This window comes from Mytilus trossulus, chromosome 13, assembly GCF_036588685.1.
Source record: "Mytilus trossulus isolate FHL-02 chromosome 13, PNRI_Mtr1.1.1.hap1, whole genome shotgun sequence".
NCBI classification, from domain to species: Eukaryota; Metazoa; Mollusca; class Bivalvia; order Mytilida; family Mytilidae; genus Mytilus; species Mytilus trossulus.
Window position 1 is genome coordinate 30,625,549 of NC_086385.1, and position 21,386 is coordinate 30,646,934.

General features: G+C 32.3%; 2 protein-coding genes across 2 annotated transcripts; both read left to right on the plus strand.

Annotated features, from left to right (window-relative positions):
• The first annotated feature begins 1,227 nt into the window (after positions 1–1,227).
• LOC134693992 (CD63 antigen-like) lies at positions 1,228–16,665 on the plus strand. The gene is made up of 7 exons (XM_063554974.1): positions 1,228–1,549; positions 5,327–5,515; positions 7,224–7,298; positions 10,465–10,548; positions 12,498–12,617; positions 13,058–13,141; positions 14,103–16,665. Exons 1-7 carry the CDS (start codon positions 1,487–1,489, stop codon positions 14,166–14,168), a joined length of 681 nt encoding a protein of 226 aa, XP_063411044.1. The 5' UTR covers positions 1,228–1,486; the 3' UTR covers positions 14,169–16,665.
• Positions 16,666–18,909: 2,244 nt separating this feature from the next.
• Positions 18,910–21,132, plus strand: LOC134694236 (uncharacterized). The gene has a single exon (XM_063555236.1). It carries the CDS (start codon positions 18,910–18,912, stop codon positions 21,130–21,132), a length of 2,223 nt encoding a protein of 740 aa, XP_063411306.1.
• Positions 21,133–21,386: the final 254 nt, after the last annotated feature.

The window sequence follows — 21,386 nt, forward strand, 5'->3', positions numbered from 1 at the left end:
CGGCAAAAATGTGTTTTATTGAACTTGTATTGTTGATTACTTAGCGGTCAGTTTCTCTCTATCTTCTTTAGTTTTTGCTCAAAACATAAAAGAGGGTTAAACAAGTTCTTCCTTTAGGGAAACGCTCTAGACAGTGACAGTCTACTCTTTTGTGGATAGTTGTCTCATTGGCAATCATACCACATCTTCTTTTTTATACTAACTACATCGGCAAACTTTGGCTTGTAGATTTTGTCCTCCTTATCAGTTTTTGTAATTTGAAGTTGTTATATATTTTTTATAATAAAAAAATGATAAGGCAAATTATGACCAGTTTCACAGTAAATGTTGGAGACTAAAATCACAGATATAGTAGAATCATTCAATAGAAAAATAAAAGGATATGGGGTATCCCAGGCAAGGATCCAAAAGGGGGGGTTTAGGGGTTAGAACCCCCCTTTTTTTGGACGATCAATGCATTTGAATGGGGACATGTAATTGGACCCCCCTTGTCCTAGGTTATGAACCCCTTTTTAAAATGGTTGGATCCGCCCCTGTATCCATCACTGACTCAAAATTACGCACAGCGCTTTTATTGATGTTCTTCATCTCAAAGTCACAGTGAGGCTTACACAATTGCGCCAGTTCAAAATAGAACATACTGAAAAGAAGAACACTGTTTCTAGGCTTAGGTATAAATATCAAACTATATAGTGATATAGGTAAAATCTATATAAGTAATTAATGTAACAAAGGTGAAGGACTGAGAGTCATTTTAATGCGTTCAATTTTCTGTCCTCAAGTTCTATGGTTGTGAAATACATATATCGTATCGACAGACACACATAAGTAAATTAGTCACCCAGAGTATGATTGATAAACTTTAGATTTCTTCCTTCAAATAAATACCTGACGTCATACTTCGCGGTCTGAATGGATGACCGATAAAATCACATGTGTAGATTATATACATGTTTAATATAAACATTCTGTTCTGTTCTATAAACATAAAGTTTTTTAATTTTGCCTTTTAAAATCAATAGCTAAGAAAAAATAGATCTACACGTTTGTATAAATTAATTACAAAAACTGTCAATTGATGATAGTGAAAAAAAAGCATAACCAATGAAATGAATATCTTGAAAACAAAGCGCAATAGCCTTGGGTTCCTTTGGTGACCCTCACCTATGACGTGACACTGAAAACAATCACATGACGTTGAACAATCTCCAAATGTGATTACACATAATAAATAGTTCGTTTCAATTAACAAAATTCAGTATATCGCATTTGTGAACAAGACACACATTATTGAATCTCATATATTTTGTTATTTTCATATTAAATACCAATTAGAAGCTTAGTGACATTTTTTTCTGGGCGATTTATTGAAACGGAAGTAATTTAATTGGAATTCCTACGTTAACAGGTTCCCGGAGAAATCTGCTATCGGTCGGGTGTGGTGAATAAACTCATTTTTTGTGAAGGAAAGACATAATTCGTCAAGATGGTTGAAGGTGGAATGAAATGTATTCGTGTATTGTTATTTGCATTTAATGTTTTATTTACAGTAAGTATACAATTAATGGATTTGTACTTCATCTTTTAAAAACGAAAGTAGTTCTCACGATAATTCATAAATTTAAATATTTTCGTCACACACAATTGAGAGTACAGAATATTGAGCTATTTAAAACTCTTGTTATCAAATAATGTGTTTTAATCATGAATTCGAAAGGAAACTGACACGTCTGCAGTTAGTTTTTATAAAATTTAATGAATTCCCCATGCGTAGAAGGGAAATAACCCAAAAAGGTGCACTTGATAATATTCGGTCTATGCATTGTGTTAAGATTTTATTAAAACAAATTACACTAATGAAATATGAAGGGTACTAATGACAATGAGACATTAAACACTGTGCTTACAACTCAAAAACTACTCCCAAGTACAGACTGTTCATTGTAGATGGAAAAGTTTTAATTGTATTATAAATGTTTCAGTCTGATCGATATTTTATGGTATTTTATGGATTTCGATGAACTTTAACTTTTTATTTGTATTTTATTGGGATGTTTTTCTCTCCTACATCAAATTTATAGTAAACAAACTCAAAATTGAACTCAACTTGGTATACTTTCACACCTTCTGAAGGAGTGGGTGAAAATGATTGGCAAAATCTAGTAACCCTTATAAATCATGTCAATTAACATTATTCTGTTTGTATAATTTAGTTTTATCATGTTTTCCACCATATTATCTACAAATTAGGTTATTCATTTGTTATTTCTAAAAAAAAAATAGAAATACACCAGCTAAAGTTTGCTATTTGTCCGTGGTCTGACATATCTGACAGATTTTTCTCGTTTTTGATAAGCACTGTCATGACTGTTAAAGTCCAACAGAAAAATTTAATCTTGAGGCACAGTCTGTGTTGACACTTGTGTAATATGAGGGGGGATAGGGGGTCCTGATCCCCAAATCCCAGCTTAAAAACACGAAATCCGGAAATCCCAGGCTTAAAATAACGAAAACCCAGGGTCCCGAAATTCTAATAAAGAATTCCTGGATCCCGAGAGGGTCAATCCCAAAATCCAGAGCTTAAAAAAAGCCAATCCCGGAGTCCTGATAAAGGTCCTATCCCCCTCTAATATCCCACTTGAAGAAAAAACCTTTTGACAATTAACACGATTAATGAAGAAATTCTGTCACTTTAATGACTGCTACCAGCAATTTAAAACTAAAATATCATACCAAGCAACTTCGAAAGTTAAAAAACATAACCAGCCATTTGAACAGCAATATCAAGCAAGTTGAAACTATTAAGAATGATAAAAGAGCAATGTTGAAACAGTTTTATTAAAGGGATAATTGTCTTTAAAAATAAACAATGCATCTCGCATTAATCAATCTGTTTAAAAATCTTGATAATGGCCTTGGAAGGATAAAGCAGATTCATATGTCATGTATGTAGGGAACAATTATTTTGCATGGCCTTGTGCATTAACAGGTTATTTTTCTGAATGAGCAATTAATATTTTGCTGTCTGATGTTAAACAGTCTTCTCTCATTCAATCAGAGTATTAAAACATTAAAAGATCCTGTGTTCTTTGATCTTCGCATATTTTATTAACTCTCCTAACTTATTTGGCTGTGAGACTCCAGTTCTCCCCAGTTTTCTAACAAAATTAGAATGCTAATCTATCTGAAGTCATATGTTAATAAATTCTTCATGTATTAATTATGTTATAAACTAATAAATGTGATGCTACATGTTGTACCTTTACCAATCCTTGAAAAAAGATGCCATTTCAAAATTCCCTTAGTACCAGGATGTTAAATGAAATTTGTTGGGTTAACACTGAGATTTTAGAATGTTTATGATTCACGGTTGTATAAACATAACTTGAAATGTACATTTGTAATTATCCAGGTAATTAGATCATGCTTACCGCATAAACAATAACATGTATGAATAGAATGGAGGCTCAAGAACATATAAATTCCAAGCTTTTGATGTGGGAAAAAAAAGAGAACTCTTCTTGGAAACTTGAAAAATTATATATCCATATTTGTTTTACATTGAAAAACGTGTCTTTCAATTTATGACAATCTTTTGGGTTTTTTTCAGATTAATAATATGAGGTTTGAATTATGTTTAACTTCAGGATGTAGTTAAAACTGTGACAGACAAGACATTTTTATTGTTGCAGTTTGATATTAAGCAATAATTACTAGGAGAAAAAAATCTTACAACGTCCAACAACAGATACTGCCATGACTGTTGACTATATATGCACAAGCATGTACAACAATGTACCTGATCAACAATGCACACTTTTCTAAGAAATTATAGACAAGTTTTTTACTCCATTTATTTAATAATACATTTGCCAAGGCAAAAAGGGGTGCAATAAGGGTACCATAACCTGTATTGGTTGTTTAGATTTAAATCTATTTTGTTGTTTAGCAAATAACATACCTTGCAATTGTCTGTTATTTATTTTAAATATTATAATATATAATACCTTTTGTCAACTGACATTTTAGATCATGTGAAATTTTTAGAGATTTTGAAACAGGTGAAAATATAGCACAGCTAATTATTGTTCTTAGTTATTGACATTTCATGTAATATTTTTTGTTGACCAGAAGAAAAATCTAATCCTGAATTTATAAGATTAAAAACAAAAATAAAAAAAGAGATATTAATGTATTAATTGATAGATGTTAATTATAATTTGTTTAAAATGTATAAAGCTGTTTGCAGGCATACATTAAATTCAAAATTATAGGGCTTAAAAAGAAGCTTTAGATTCAATAAAATTAAGAATGGAATTGGGAATGTGTCAAAGAGACGACAATCCCACCATAGAACAGACAACAGCAGAATGTCACCAACAGGTCTTCAATGCAGCGGGAAATTCCTGATTTGAATCTTCAGGAAAACAAATTTAAACATGTTGCAATTATCTAGATTTGTTATCACATAAATATATATACTAATATTAAATGACAGATTTGTTTGTATTGGTACATCATAACATGTAACTCAAGGTTGTTTATGAAATGTACATGGTATTTCTGACCATTAACTTATTAATGTGAAATATTGCAAAACCAAGGGCTTGACATGGTTCATGTATATTTACATGTATTACACAAAAAAGCTATAAAATATAGGAGAGGTTGTGGGAAGCATTATTTGCTTTGATTTACTGCAATGTAGTCGTATATTGCAGGATTTTTCTCCCATTTTTGTTGATTTGTTTCCCCCTTCGTTTCCATTTTTGGAGACACTACATTTTAATTTTACATACACATGTCTGTCATGACATCTTTCCTATTAAAAAAGAAAGAAGATGCAAAAATGAAAAATAAAAATTGATAAAATTCAAGCCTGCAAAATATTCTGTTTACCATGTTTACATTTTCTTGTTGAGTATAATAGTAAGTTTCAATGTAATAAGCAGCCTCAGTGGTCTTGTATGTGTGGTAGCATGCTGGCCTTGAGTTCAGGAGGATTGTGGGTGCCAACCCTGACTGGTTAAATGGTAGTATTTGCTGCTTCTCTGCTAAGCATGGAGCATTAGATTTAAAGAGTAAGAGCAAAAACTGTCATGTCAATATTCTTCTTGCAGACTTACATTACCTCATGAACTAGTAGGTCAAAAATTCAACTCTGGGTTTGGTTTAGAACAAAGCAAAGTTACTATTCATATTACATCTATTCATATTACATTAACATTTTCGTTTCAGAAATATGCATTTAATAGTCTGCTGGACATTAAAAAGCCACCAGTATCATCATCAATGTAATAAAGTTTTATCCTTATTTCTTTTTCAGTTGATTGGTATTGGTTTGATAGCAGGAGGAGCCTATGTACAGATCAACTTAAAAGGATATTCAGAAATAATAGGCGGGCAATTTAGTGCGGCAGCCGTGTTTTTAATAATACTTGGTGTATTCATATTTATGATTGCAGCTTTCGGATGTTGTGGAGCATACAAAGAAAACTATTGTTGTATTATGACCGTAAGTCACTAATTGAGAAAAAAAGTTGCCCCCAATAATCTAAAAAAAAAGTCCATTTAATTCATTTAGTGCTGATAATGGGTGCTAAACATCAAATTATCTATACAGTCCGCCAAAAGTTAAGCACCACCGAAATATAACTGGCAATATTTTTATAACTATTGCGAAAAGAATATTAATGTTTGGTGTTATGAATTACCTTCAACATACACTAAGAAAATCCATTAAGACCAAAAAGATTGAACTCCGATAAGGCAGTTAAGCAAACTCTTATCAAAGGTCATCTGCGCATTTACAAATACACTGTTTCTCCAGGTGGTCGTGTTAGTGTTCGTACATTGGTCAGTCGACTTCTCAAAGGCAACCGAAGAGCAAGTCTTGGTCTATTAGGACTAGTACTTACAAGTAGGCACACTACCGTCAGGTTTTAATGGGATAATGACTATCTATGCTTGAACATAAGAAGCTGACAAAACACTCATTGTTCAGATGGTAGTCTGATTCTTTTACTGCCAGTAGACGGCATAATACGAATTTCGCGGGGAAACAAAACGGCCTATGACCAAAAACAATGTTTGCACAAGGACTGCATTCAGTGCTGGTGGTGTTCCAGTACGGGGTTGCTTCTTATGCCGTTATAAGCTGGGTATGCATATTCGGCAGGGTAACATAAAAGAACAGACTTATAGAGATTTGGTGCCGTTTAACATTGTAATACCTCATTTTAATAATCCCCCACTTCCGTCTACATTGCCAAAACCCTTGTACATGGACGACAACACTAGAGCGTACAGGGCAAGGATTTTAACCGAGTCCAAAGAGCAACAAGCCATTTACATTTTTTTCAGCCTTCCATGTCCCCATACATAAACCCTATCAAACATGTCTGAGATGCCATTGGCGTAAATTTCAATCACAGAGATCCACCTATACAATATTTTGTCGATTTAAAAGTGGTATTTGTTGTTTAATGCAACAGATTTTACTAAACTAAAGCTTGAAGGCTTGCACCGAGAATGATACGTCGTGTAATGAAACTGTACCGGAAGTGAGGTTGTTACACATGCTATTGACTCAAATATTGACATTAAATTTGCCGAACATACCAAAGCTTATGTGTAGAAAATTTTAATAATATTGGGTGATCAATTGTTGTAAAAAAATAAAATCACAGTGAAACTTAAATTCTGTTTCTGAATAGTGTAATTTACACTATTTCTATGAACGGGAAACCTACATGCATAGAACCTTCATAAGTGACTAAAATTACATTTCTGGTTTGTTTATGGTATACATTAGCAAAATTGCTATATGATTGTTGTTTTTTTTTCGTGGAAAAAATGATTTTTTGAATTTGAAAAAAAATCTATGCAATAAAAATAGGTGGTGCTTAACTTTTGGCGGACTGTATAAATCATTAAATTTCTGAATTGTATCATCTTCACATTGAGTCATATATATAATGCTGCTGTGCCCATTCTACATTTATCTTATATTCTTTTATGCAAATGAATTTTTGGGTAACCGTAGCCAAATTAGATAGAACGGATGAGAATTATAGAACTCTGCTAACTGTTCCTGTAGTTAATTCATTTTAGAAATTACCTGTACATGTACTTTTATCACATACAAAATGTAGATCATTGATAGATTAATTGATTTTAAATTGAATTTTGTTGTGGAAGATGAATTTCACTTTCTTTTACAGTTTGCTGGTATTCTTGTAATCATCTTCATCTGTGAAATGGCTGCTGGTATTGCCGGATTCATTTATAAAGACAAAGTAAGTACACAATAAATAATATGAAAATAACGAAAAAAATAAACCTGTTTCTAATTCCATTCTTTTATCTGTTTGCTCTCAACAGATATAAGACAGAGGGGTTTGCAGAATAATGCATGAACATTATGGCAAAAGAAAACTTGTAAACTGGTTTCCCTCCCTTTCGTTACAAGGTTGAGGACTACATCAGTTTTGTAATCCTATACATGTATGAGAGTTGAGATGGGGTTTTCAGAATAGAAAACAATGGGCAAACATATGTACAGTAGAGATTAAAGGGCTAAGGGAAAAAAGATTGGAGAAATATTAGAGGGAATATTGGGGTTCTTTAATACAAAGAATAAGGCATAATACACCTATCCATTCTCCTGCCAATCATCAGTTAATTGACCAATCACATGTGGTTAATTTACCACATGTGTAAACATTTGATAGCAGCATGTGTTGTCGGACATAACCTTGGTCAAGCTTTCTTATATGAACAGTTAATTTGATAGATTTTTTTTGAAATTTTCGCAATTAAATCATTAATTATAATATTATTTTAGGGAAAGTAATCAAAGTAAGAGGGTAGAGGAAGGTCAAGTTGTCAATTTCCAACAAAAAAAAGGTTATTTCAATGAATGAAACTAATTAATGAATCAATTAAAAAGGAATAGGATGACAGTGCTTATTGATTTAAAAATATTGTTTACATGCTTAAATAGTATTTTTTTAAAAATGATGAAAAAATATATATTTTGAACAAGAAGATTTCGATTGGTTTACAAATTGAATTAGAATTCAAATTGATATTTTTTTCATTTATTTGAGAATTTATTATACTATAAAACATTCAAGTTAGAATTTGTTATTTTTTTAAATTACATTATACATGTATCATAATGTAAAGATTCAGCAATTAAAGAATTAGTTTAAACATATTTATTCATAGTGGGTTGGGAAACAAGTTTTGCAACTTATATTAATCCCTTTCCACCTTTGCGGGTGCAAGTGCTGCCTTGTAGCGGCATTAGTCTGCTCTTTTTTGAAATCTACAAGGGTGTCTTTAACGTGCAAGAAATATGGCTCTCTCTTAACACGGGTCAGCCATTTATTTTCACCTTCCGACGGACTATCATCATTTCCTCAAGACCATACTCGCAAATGGTGTCAAGGGAGAGCCGAAAATTGAGTTCCTGAAATTTTCATCCCAAACAGGAATCGAACCAGGAACCTTTGTGTTAGTAGTCCGATGCACTAACCACTACACCACGGCTCTCAATTAAAGAATTGAATATAGAAATAAAAGTATTTATGTTTGTACTGTCATTCTTAGACTTTGTTAAAAGGTAGGAGAAGCTGGAATAATAACAATAACATGATATATTTCAATAGATGCTTCATAAGTAAAATAATGTGTAATTTTGATATGCATATAAAAAGAAGAAAATTGGTTAAATATTATTCAATAAACAAATAATAGGTACTGGAGCAATGATGCTTGTTTAACAAGTTGACCCACTGCTTATTAACATTCATTAGCCATGCTTAATTAAACTTGTAATTTATCATCATAATTTATCTTATCGCTATTTTGTGCATTTTTCCTTTGATCTTTTTTTGTGATAATTTTCATATCATGCTTCTCGCTTGAGATGGAAAAATTATCGCTAGAAACTAAGGAGATTGACATTGAAATTGACAATGTCGTCATAGGTAAAATAGCGATAAACAGATTATCATTGGTCATCTCAACTCGATTGCTTTTCTCACTTTCGCTGTACCAGCTCAAGCGAGAAAATTAATCTCGTTGAGATAATCAACGATAATCTATAATTATCAATCATATCATATTCTATATCTTGTTGTTAAAACTACATTTTTGTGAATGAAGTAATCTAGTATAAGCTTCAAATTTCAATATTCTATTTGTTTCTTTTAATTTAGTTTAAATGGTCAGAATTTCTTAAATCCATCTCTCAACTCTTGAGGAGTAACTATTTTATCATATTTCAACACAAAAACATATATATATTGGTCTTCTTTATATTTTTTATAACATTTTCTTTACTTTGTTGTTATCCAATGTTCATAATAACCGCCATTTTGTTGATTAGCTTGACCTGATGCTTGGTTGCCATGTGTTGCTAAGGGGGGCGGGCTTATCAGTAGATATTTGAAAGGTGTATAATGGTAATGGACAAAAAACAATACAGAAATGAAAATTAATTTGAACATTATTTCACAACACCAAAACTTTTCAATGTTGATCATTTGGTGAGAAACCAATTTTCAAGGATTTCGTTGGTGGCAAAATCAGGAATTTAATGTTCTAGAATTACAATTTTTTTAATTTCTATAGTTGACATGTAAAAAAATCAATCGATCAAATCTATACAAATGAACACCTAAACTACTAAAGAAAGAGACCAATTCCATTGAGCAACAGCTCCTCTAAAACCATACAAAGTCAGAAATATTTGTGATGTGACATATGGATGTAGTATTTTGTACTTCCTAAATTTTTTTCTTTTTCCGCAGAAAATGCTTCTTTTCGAGAAATTATCCCAATTCAGAGACTTATCAATCCATGTCTTTTACACATGGGCACAAGCTGAGAAGACATACTGCCAATGAAATTTAAAAACTCTTTGTTTTAACTTTAAAACAGAAACATATAATTGTATTATATGTCTCTTCTTCGGCTATTGATGACTTTTCAATACTGCAACAGTTTATTTTTACTGAAGTACATGTATACAAACCAGTTGTCATGTTTTATAAAAAAAAAAAGTAATACAAACTATCTTATTAAACATTTTCAATATAAATTGAATGAGAATAACAAAACGTTTCCTTTATTGACCATAAACACAGTTAAGATTTTTTTCATCATTTGTTCATTGTAATCAGAATGTAATCATAAAGTAATCAGGATTACAGGGTATTTTGAAAAGTAATTGATTAAATTAAATAAAAATTACATGTAATCAGATTTTTGGCTGATTAATGATTACAATGATTACTTGAAAAATTGTAATCAATTACAGCTGATTACAATTACAATTACCCCAACTCTGGACTTTTAAGTAATTCAGTTGCCAATTTATACTGTGATTTTTACAGGCATCTATTAACATCATGATTAATGAACATAATAAAAAATATTTTATTTTATTTCCAGGTTGACACCCAGATTTCCGATTTGATGAAAGAGACAATCACAGACCGTAAAGCATTAGAAGATTGGGACAAAGTTCAAAAAGAGGTATAACTACATTTAGTTTGAATTTTCTGTCTATAATTACATAGCAGTGTGTATTTTGCCTCTCATTAAAAATGCTTTGTTTACTGTTGCCTACCCATTATATAAAAAAAGAATATGTGGTATGATTGCCAATGAGACAACAACACTCCACAAGAGACCAAAATGACACAGAAATTAACAGCTATAAGTCACCATACCTTGTAGGGTTAGGTAGGTATGTGTGTTTAGGTTAGATCAAAGAGAACCTCTTATAATAAGTCAATTGTATTTATGTTATGCAGTTTTATATGCATTGGCTTTTCTCATTTTTGTGGAGTTTATTTGACCCTGCAATTTCAGTCAGGATGGTATTCTTTAGATAGATATAGGAAGATGTGGTGTGAGTGCCAATGAGACAACGCTCCATCCAAATAACAATTTAAAAAAAAGTAAACCATATTAAAGGTCAACAAGCTATTAAGGGCCCCAAAATTACCAGTGTAAAACCATTCAAACGGGAAAACCAACGGTCTAATCTATTAAAAAAAAAAAAGAGAAACTAGAAACACGTAAATATTACATAAACAAACTGTTGCTGTGGTTTGTACCATCATTAATGAGTTTTGAATATTGGTATTAAAATTATTTTGCTGTAATTAATTTGTCCACAGATGTCACAAAATTGGAACTCTGTGAAAATAATACACCACCATGTTTAAAGTCATAAGAAACCTCAAATTTAAAAAAAAATAATGCATATATTTTTTATTACTCAATGGATAGTTTTCATTATAAAACTTATGTACGCATACTTTTTTTCTGAAGATTTTTTTTTAATTTGTTCATATTTAAAAGAAGTTTACTTTATTTTTATTGCTTCCTTCAAGGAAGCAATTCCCCCAACATATTTTCCGTATGCAATGTGACCTCAGTGTAACCCATTTCATAAAAATATGGTAATCGCAATACGCATGGATGTCCTTAGAATAAACTATAATAGGATTTAACATGTTAAACACTTGCTCAATATCCATGCTTTTTATACGCACTAGAAATTTGAATTGAGATTAGTTTTTGAATAAGAGAAAGGGGGATGTGAAAAAAAAATTGGGGGGGGGGGGGAGGGGTTCAATTTTTTTTAATTTCAGATTTCATAAATAAAAAGAAAATTTCTTCAAACATTTTTTTAAAGGATTAATATTCAACAGCATAGTGAATTGCTCAAAGGCAAAAATAAATTTTAAGTTCATTATATTAGACCACATTCATTTTATGTCAGAAACCTATGCTGTCACTATTTAATCACAATCCAACTTTAGAGCTGAATCCAGCTTGAATGTTATGTCCATACTTGCCCAAAACATTCAGGATTCAACCTCTGTGGTCGTATAAAGCTGCACCCTGCGAAGCATCTGGTAAAGTTTAAGTTCTTAGACAACATTCATTCTGTGTCAAAAACCTATGTTGTGTCACCTATTTTATCACAATCCAAATTCAGAGCTGTATCAAGCTTAAATGTTGTGCCCATACTTGCCCCAACTATTCATGGTTCAACCTCTGCAGTCGTATATAGCTGCACCCTGCTGAGCATCTGGTTGTTGATTGTTGACTTACAGGTGACAATTGTTAAACTTTGGCTTCAAAAAACAACATTTAATTACCTGCCGATTGAAAAAAAAATTGACGAAATTTATGGGAAAAAATGATAAATTTGTGCACAGAAGACTAAGTTTATGATGTTTGTATGCATTGGTTCAAGAATTGGAATAACATTATTTTTCACCGGTCACTCATTCATTCATTTCTTATGACTTTAAAATCGAATTTCTAATATACATGATATATGTGCATCAAACATTAAATTTAAGATACAGTATGCAAATTTAAGATACATTATGCATTACTAAAAGATTAAAGATAGTTTATTCATGTCTCATTATAAATTGTAAAATTTCACTTAATGTTTTCAGTTCCATTGTTGTGGAGTGAACAGTTCCAGTGACTGGAAATTTCCAAATGGAACTGAGGCATTTCCAGATTCATGTTGTAGTAATGGTGGTACAGCTACTTCCTGCACCCCATATGATGTGGTAAGTAAGGTCCACTTGATTGGAAAAACACACAGTTCATTCAAAGCAAAAATAAAACATATAAAACGAAGAAACTTCAGTTTATTGCTGTTCTTCATCTCAATTTCAAAGTTAATATGTTCTTGTCCTTAACATGCATGAAATTTTTGCCACTAGACATAAAGCACAGTAAAAATAAACAGTTAAGAGAATATTCACCTACTATGGGATTCATTATTATTCGTTGGATACCAATTTTTAAGAGTTTCGTGGGTACAGGTGAACCACAAAATAAAATGTTCAACAAATAACAAAATTTCTTTTGGCTTGAAAGCAGACTTCAGTACAGCCACGAAATTAAATATCAATGAACATGTAATTTTTTCCTTAATCCACAAAAATTGAAACCCACGAATATAAATAAATCCACAGTATTTTGAAAGTAATATTTTCTTTTCTAGGGATGCTACACAGAGTTGAAGGATTTTGTTAAAGACAAGATCGTCGTAATTGGAGGTATTGGTGTTGGATTTGCTGTCATCCAGGTAAATATTATGCAATTATAGGCTTTAAGGCGGTACCTAACACTACAGGGAGATTACTCTGTATATCAGCTAAACGTTTTAATTACGTCGTGTTGTAAAGGAAATATTAAGCTTCTCAGTGATCAAAATAAGCATTTGTCGAACTGCTATATAACCAGTGTATTTTTTGTGATAGGTTCAAATTTTTTGAAATTTTTATATTTTTGTCAAAGGGTCAAAGTAAATACTTTGTCAAAATTTCATGAAAATTAAACGAGCCAAATTAATTTTAGTTTAAGTGTTGGGTACCACCTTAAGTAGGGTCGATACCAGGTTAAATCCACCTTAGAGAAGGATGTGGTCTTCATGAGACCAAGTCAAAGTGAAGAGGATTGTTGCAACTGTTGGTCACTGTACCGACTTCAACAATGAGCAAAGCTTGTACCGTATAGTTAATTATAAATGGTCCAGACATGATCAAATTAGAAACAATTCAATAGATACCAATGGCCTGATTTATGAATCAAACAAACAAAATTAAAGTGACATAGAAACAACAACTAAATTACAGGCTCCTATAAAATGTGGAGGGTTGAACCTATTTGTAGGCATGATGACTTGTGAATTTCTTAATTAATTTGTCTCTTTTGTACTACACAGCCATCTTGAGTCAAATTTTGGTCATTGATCACTTGTCAACTTTAACATGCTATTTTGACTCATCATGACTTAAAACATTTAATTGCTTCTGCATTATAAGAAAAGAAGTATCTTTATACCAATTAAAAATGAAACCACGGACCAAGCTGGGAATTACCTTTTATTTTAAGATTCTAATCTAGCCAACATTCATAAGATCATAGCGATTTTTCCAAAAAATATAATTATTTTTAAAACTTAAAACTACTGAGCTGACAAATTACCAGTTGTCTGAAAAGTAATATGGACAAAGGGAGATAATCCATATTATTTAATTTTCTAGATCATTGGAATCCTGTTTGCCTGCTGTCTTGGACGTGCAGTAAAGAAAGAATATGAAGTCGTGTAAAGTGATAGATAAACAAAGAATTTTTCCTACTGTGTTTGTGACACAGAGCACATGGAAAAAAGGGGGAGGGACGATTGTTTTCTGGGTGTTATGTCAGAACTTTTGTTAATAAACGTAGAAAAGAAATATTATATTTATTTGGTATGATGGTAGCTTAAAAACAGAAAGTTCATCTTCTGGATTTCTCTAAATTGAAATATTTATGAAAAAAGTAGATCCCATTTGGGACTTATATTAAGATGTTGATAAAAAAGGACTGGTGTAGATTAAAATATGGACAATAAATTATTTCTAAAATCTGACAGTTTGATCTATTTGCCAAATAAGAATCTAATGCTATCTGGGTAATTTTTCACAAGCATTCACCAAAACATTGTGATTGGTTAAAAATATGCTACACAATGGAAAATTAACCAATGAAGGGACATTATTTTCGTTTTGAAGTTCGTAAAAAATAAAATTACCCACAGTTCTTTAGATTCTGAATTGGCTTATTTTCTATAATAATACCATTAGTTCTTCCATTGACCTTTAAATACACGGTGAGCATCCCAGCTGAAGACAGCGAGAAAATAAATGTAAACTTTATAGGGAAATTTTTAATTATTATTTTGGTTAATTAAGAAAATATTGTAACAAATATTGGTAGTTATTTATTTCCAAATTCCTGGTGAATTTGAAACAATTTAGATATAAATCTTGCACCAACTAATAAGTATTTGAACCATGGACAAGGTTAAGTTTATGATAATTTATTTTTCAAGATATAGGGAAATCTTTTTATAACTTTTTTTCTGATCAATATTATATTTTTAAACATTTGTTATTTCTAAAAAGAAAAGTAGAAATATTTGTTTATTTACTGTATAATAAGAATAACCTGTAAAATATTTTCTATTGTAAGATGTTGTTCAGTATTTTTTCTATTAATCAAAATCTTGAACTTTCTCAATCAAAGAAACTCAGTGATGATGTTGTATGCAGGCTAATATGCTTAATAAAATGTGAGAGATAATGGCAAGATCAGGATTATTATTTAACTTTTGTCAATTCTAAATGCAAAATAAATCAGGCCTTTAGGCATGCAGATTGTTATAAAAAACTTGTCCCATTTTAAAGTATATGGATTTGAATATATTAAAATCCTACTTATTTGAAACAACATGTTCATCAGCAATACATATGTTTTCAACAAGCGTATTGTTATTTATGTGTTTCTTAGCTGTCGCTGGATGCAAGAAGGAAAAGCTTTTGAAAGTTCAAGAATTTTTTTAGATATATGAATATTTTTGTACTCGCAGGACCAAATCTATATTGTGTATTTCTAAGTAAGCTGCCTTTTTGAATGCAGTTCTGTCAATTTTATTTTCTTTAGTATTTTTGTGTAATTGTTGAATGTGTAAATTTTGAATGATTTGCCTTGATAACAAATGTTAGAATATTGACATGTACAGTCTTACAGAGTGTTTATAAATACCATTGACATTCATTCTTTGATAAGACCAAGATATGCAGCTGAATTTTTTTGCCTTTATAGTTTCCTAAGAAAGAGTACACAAGTAATTTGTCGACATGTTCTAGCCAGATTGATTTCTCATGGGATCATTATCATTTAAAGACCATAAACTCTTTTTAGATCAGGCAGTGTCTGGTTGCTGCCCACTGTAATGCATGTACATCTCATTAATCCTGACTTTGCTATCCAATATTTTTGACATGTTGTCTGTTGTCATGGAAATATTTTTGTTTGTTTATTACTTTTTATCACTTTCATTAATCAGGTATCATTTCTGTATTGTAAAGTTTGAAATCAAACACAGGTGAAGGATTGCATTGTTCGTCAAAATTCTAAAAAAGGGTCATGACCTCATTACGTTGTTTAAAAATAGATATTATGCATTTGCACGCAGGTTTTTTTTTCTTCCAAGATTACACGGTAATTAATTATATCCAATGTATAAGTACTGTTAAATGGCCAGGTGGGACTTGTTTCCAGTAAATTGCTTCTTTAAACATTGCTTGTGGAGCTTATTATTTTTGACAACTGCATTGAATTGATTAAAGAATATAATTACAATTTATTTTTAAAGTCAAAATTTAGTCCATAGGTAAGAAATCTCTCCTCACCCAATTGAAAACTTATTTGTAATCCGCAACATTTTTTTCTCTCTTATTTCAAGAATGTGAATTTCTATTAGGTCTTGAACAGAATCTGACACAACACAAATATTTTCAGAAAATCAATTTTTATTTTAAAAAAAATTGAACTAGAAACACCATTTTTCGTTTGATTTTCTCATTATTACTTGAAATTGACTGCTTCAGATATTTTTAAATGAAAATGTGGGGAATTTTTCATTTACTGGATACCATTTGTATTTGCTTGGCTCAATTATTGTAAGTAGCAAAAAAAATATTAGAAAACTGCTATTATGGTGCAAGTGGTTTATTCATCTTAATAATGTTAATCTGTAGAATAAAAAAAATATCCTTGAAATATTTCTTTTTATCTTTGTGCCAATTTTTAACCAGATTTTCAGAGGGAAAAAAATATGTTTTTAATTTGGGAATGTACAGCAGGCTGGCTCAGGCGACTGTTTAACAGTGTCCTTTCATTAACCTGAAAATAGTTTTAAAAAAATTTGTGTTGTTTCCTGTGACTAAATGAAGATCTAGTTCAATTTTCTACATTTTAGCTTTTCTTGAGTTATAGCCCTTTCCTAATCATTCAATTTTTTGATGAAATACTTATTAATTGAAAGTTACTGAAGAATTCTATTTAATTTAAGGTATGCCTACTTTGGTGGGTATTATATAAAAATAATGTGATGTGGTATTGTCAATGAGACCGCTATCCCACAAGCTTCAGATGAGGTGGATGTATGCAATTATAGGCAACTTCAACCTTCAACAATGAGCAAAATCCTAACTGTATAGATTGCTAAATGGACACTTAAATTTGAATGTTCAAATAAGTATTAAATGATAAAAGGTAGTATGCAGACTTAGAGAAAACCAAAAATTCAAGTATCTAGGAATATGTGTACCGGTACCCATATTAAAATGCCCCAAAATAATGTAAATTTACATTAATGAGGATACTTTTGTGATAGTTCATAGTAAAATAGTTTTGTTGATTTTGAAATCAATCATAGTAAAAGAGTGTCTTAATCAAAACTGGAGAGACCAGCTTCAAATTTGATTCATACTTTAATATTTGATCTTATCACATTCAAAAGCATTGATCTACCATAAAAGGGGTCCCGGATCTTCCATTGTCATATGTACCAAGATGACTAACCCGTCAACACTTAAGTTTGAATGTTCAAACCACACTGGTAACAGGTGTTCTTAATTCCAAATTTAATTGCTGGAAACTATTACTGCTGAAGGAAGATGGTTCCTAGTACCATTTAAAACCTGCCACCATAATATATCCAAGAGTTTGAAACAGGCATCATACACCAGCAGTCAACAATAAATCAAATAAAGGTACTGGAAACGATTCTGCGAAACTAGCAGTCAGAAATTTGTGCAGAAAAGTTGAAAGAACTTGTTCTATGATTGAAACCAACTAGATTGCCTTTGGCTCATAAGGACCTGCAAGCTTTTATGGGTCCAAAAATGACTAGTGACCATTGAAACAGGAAAACCAACAGCAAAATCGGCATTATATAAACTATTTAAATGACCTTTGAAATGGTCCTGATGAGTCAAAGTTCAGTGACATGAACTCTTGGTGTCAATTTTGGTTTAATACTGCCACATGGGTTATAAGAGATTCACTATAAATATCGGATGATCATTGGAACCAAGACGGGTATATATATAAGCTTGTTAAATGCTCCATGTTTTCAAGGGTTTTTTTTATGTGAAAGCAAACACCTTTTGTACTAATTTTTAAGAACTACCCAAAATGTAGAAAGTTCAATGTCAAATTTCTTAATCCTTAGACTATATATTTTCGTTCTGTGTCAGAAACCTAGGCTGTATCAAGCTTGAATGTTGTGTAAATACTTGACGAAACTGTTATAGGGTTTGACTTATGCTGTCGTAACAAACTGCGCCATGCGGAGCATTTTATTTTAATATTCCAAAACTTGCCGGTTAAGCATTTTAAACAAAAGAAGGTTGAAGTTGGAAATTCTTCATCCTCTCTTCATTACACTAGTATGTTGTTAACCCAGTAGACAAAGCATCCACCAATATTATTAACATAGATATTCAAATAAAAATAATGTTGATTGCTTAACAAGACATTAGTTGGTTGGTTGATGTTTTTGGTTAAAGTCATTTTGAGCATTATTGGCGGCAACTTTACTGACGGCCAATTTGTATTAGATCAGGAAGCCGCAATGTCTGTAGAAAATAGTAGACCTTCGGTAGGAAAACTAGTAATTAAGATTGGAGTCAAACCCGTCTGTCATGTGGACATGCCAAAAGGAACTGAGACTTTGATCATTGCTGAAGGCCGTACGATGACCTGTTAATGTCTGTGTCATTTTGGTCTTTTGTGGAGATTTGTCTCATTGGCAATTATACCACATCTTTTTTATATGAGGTGTCGGAAAATACGCGAAGTACTAACATTACGTTATTGTAACGTTGTTACCATAACGCTATACTGTGTGACGTTATATTATATGCATTAGCTATCACAACGATTAAACGTATAGAAAACACAACGCATGATTTACTTAGATTATTCAACATTTAATGGTGCCGTAACCTTTGGATATATATGGATTCAAAGCTGAAGTCAGTTCGAGCTGGACACAAAGGAGCCGTCACGAAGCTACTGGTGAAATTCGACGAGTTAAAGTCAAAAACAGACACAGAAGTTGACAAAGTGAAAGCCCTTGATGATGCTGTCACGCAGAAACAGAAAACATTGATTGACCTGAATAACAGACTTTTGGAACAGACATCGGAGGAAAATCTGGAGCAGGAAATCACCGACTCAGATGAGTATATGTACGAACTTGATTGCAAAATTAGACAAATTCGGAAATTCATTAAGTCCTTTGAAACAAATATAATTTCGCATGATACTGTTGGTCCTTCAACGAGAAGACTTAACCCAGACGCATATAATTTCACACCCGAAGCTAGAGTTGATATGAACACATGTGCAATAGATTCTATCAACCAGCAGTATTCAATGCACGCCCCTGCAGTTCATACCCGTCCGTCAGAGAATGTCATGTTTCAAGTCCCGTCAGAACCGAGATCTTCAAAATCTAATTACCATAGGCTTCCAAAGTTAGACTTACCCTATTTTAATGGAGATATTCTCAAGTGGCAGACATTTTGGGATTGTTTCGAGTCATCCATACACTTCAATGACACATTAATGCCAATCCAAAAGTTTAATTATCTGAAAGCCCAGCTAGAGGGAAGCGCCGCGCAAACAGTAGAGGGATTCGCTTTGACAAATGGTAACTACGAAACCGCAGTCAACCTTCTCAGAGATCGGTTCGGACAGCCTAGCAAACTGAAACATGCTTACATGAAAGCACTCATGAATTCACCCGCACCGACAAATGATGCTTTTAGTTTGAGGTCTTACGGAGACAGATTAGAATCATACGTACGAGGATTAAAGTCACTTGGTCAAACACCAGAGATGTATGGTTCACTTTTGGTACCTGTAGTTTTGGACAAGTTACCGATTGACATAAGAAAGAATATTGCAAGAGAACACGGAAGAGATAATTTGATATTAGATAATTTACGCAAATCTATAACTAAAGAGATCGACATACTCGAAGCTGGAGAAGGAGTCACAGATTCAGACAGATTGTACGCTACTGCATTTTTCAAGGGTACGCAATCACATTCATACAAGAGCAAATTCACAGACACACATCAGAAGACAAATACACGTACATGTATTTTCTGTTCAGGTGAGCACTATCCGACGGAGTGCTCTGAAGTAACAGACGCAAACGCTAGAAATCAAATCGTAAAACAGAAACAGTTATGCTTTAACTGTTTAGGGTCACACCGAGTGGCGGCATGCAAGTCTACTAAACGATGTAAAAAGTGTAACGGAATGCATCATACTAGCATATGTAGAGGTAAAGAGGTAATTCCAGGTACGACACCGGAGCATACAACACAACAGTCATCAGTAAACAAAGTTGAAACACCAAACGAGACAAGAGTAATGTATTCATCACAACAGAATCACAACATTCTCCTGAAAACAGCAATTGCACCAGTTGTATATAACGACCAAGAAGTAGAATGTAACATCTTATTTGACGAGGGAGCACAGTGTTCTTTTATAACTCAGAAACTAGCTGATCAATTAGAAATAAAACCCACAGAAAAAGTAAGCATTCAACTGTCTGCGTTCGGAGATTTATCTCAGAAAGTTCGTAACTTAGACACTGCAACAATACAACTACAGACCGACACAGGAGAAAAGGTGCATATTAATACACTCATTGTTCCAGAAATTGCCGTCCCAATTAAGAACAATATTTCCCTGACTACAAGGAGCTTGCCACACTTAAGAGAACTTAAACTTGCACATTCTATGCAAAGTACAGACCGTTTCGTAATTGACTTTCTCATAGGCGCCGACCACTATTGGGACATTCTCGAGGACAAAGTAATTAGAGGAAACGGACCCACCGCTGTTCAGTCAAAGATCGGATATCTATTATCAGGACCGATCAATAGAAACATCAACCAGCCATCAACAGTTCTTGTAAACGTCATCGCACACAAGAACACAACTATTGATAACGAGAAAGGCAATTACACAGAAGGGTTGTCTCAGAAACATAACCATCAAGATGATGTACCTTCAGGTAAAAGAAGACCCTTTGAGGAAAACATCCAAGGAAGTGACTATCTACCAAGACCGCCCGAACGAACACACCCTCAACTTGTGGAGTCAAGAAGCCACATAGATACAGGACAGAAACTTATAATGAAAGAAATTTACAGCTGAGCCTGAAATTACCGTGTGTGCTAGAAGGAACATCCATGAATGGACTAAAAGATAAACTGTAATTGTGTTCAGTCAAGGTTAAGGAACTAGATTATTTTATTTGAGATGGACATTAATTTTAAATTATTTATCTGTATTGTGAATTTTACATTTGTTTAATTGTCGTTACATATTTCACTTTTGTCGGCCCCCAGAATGTCGGAAAATACGCGAAGTACTAACATTACGTTATTGTAACGTTGTTACCATAACGC

Excerpts from the sequence above, each read along its gene's own strand:
- LOC134693992 (XM_063554974.1), top strand. The coding sequence starts at position 1,487 with ATGGTTGAAGGTGGAATGAAATGTATTCGTGTATTGTTATTTGCATTT. Across the intron at positions 7,299-10,464 it reads GATTCATTTATAAAGACAAA|GTTGACACCCAGATTTCCGA; the intron begins GTAAGTACACAA and ends TTTTATTTCCAG. Across the intron at positions 13,142-14,102 it reads TTGGATTTGCTGTCATCCAG|ATCATTGGAATCCTGTTTGC; the intron begins GTAAATATTATG and ends TTAATTTTCTAG.
- LOC134694236 (XM_063555236.1), top strand. The coding sequence starts at position 18,910 with ATGGATTCAAAGCTGAAGTCAGTTCGAGCTGGACACAAAGGAGCCGTC.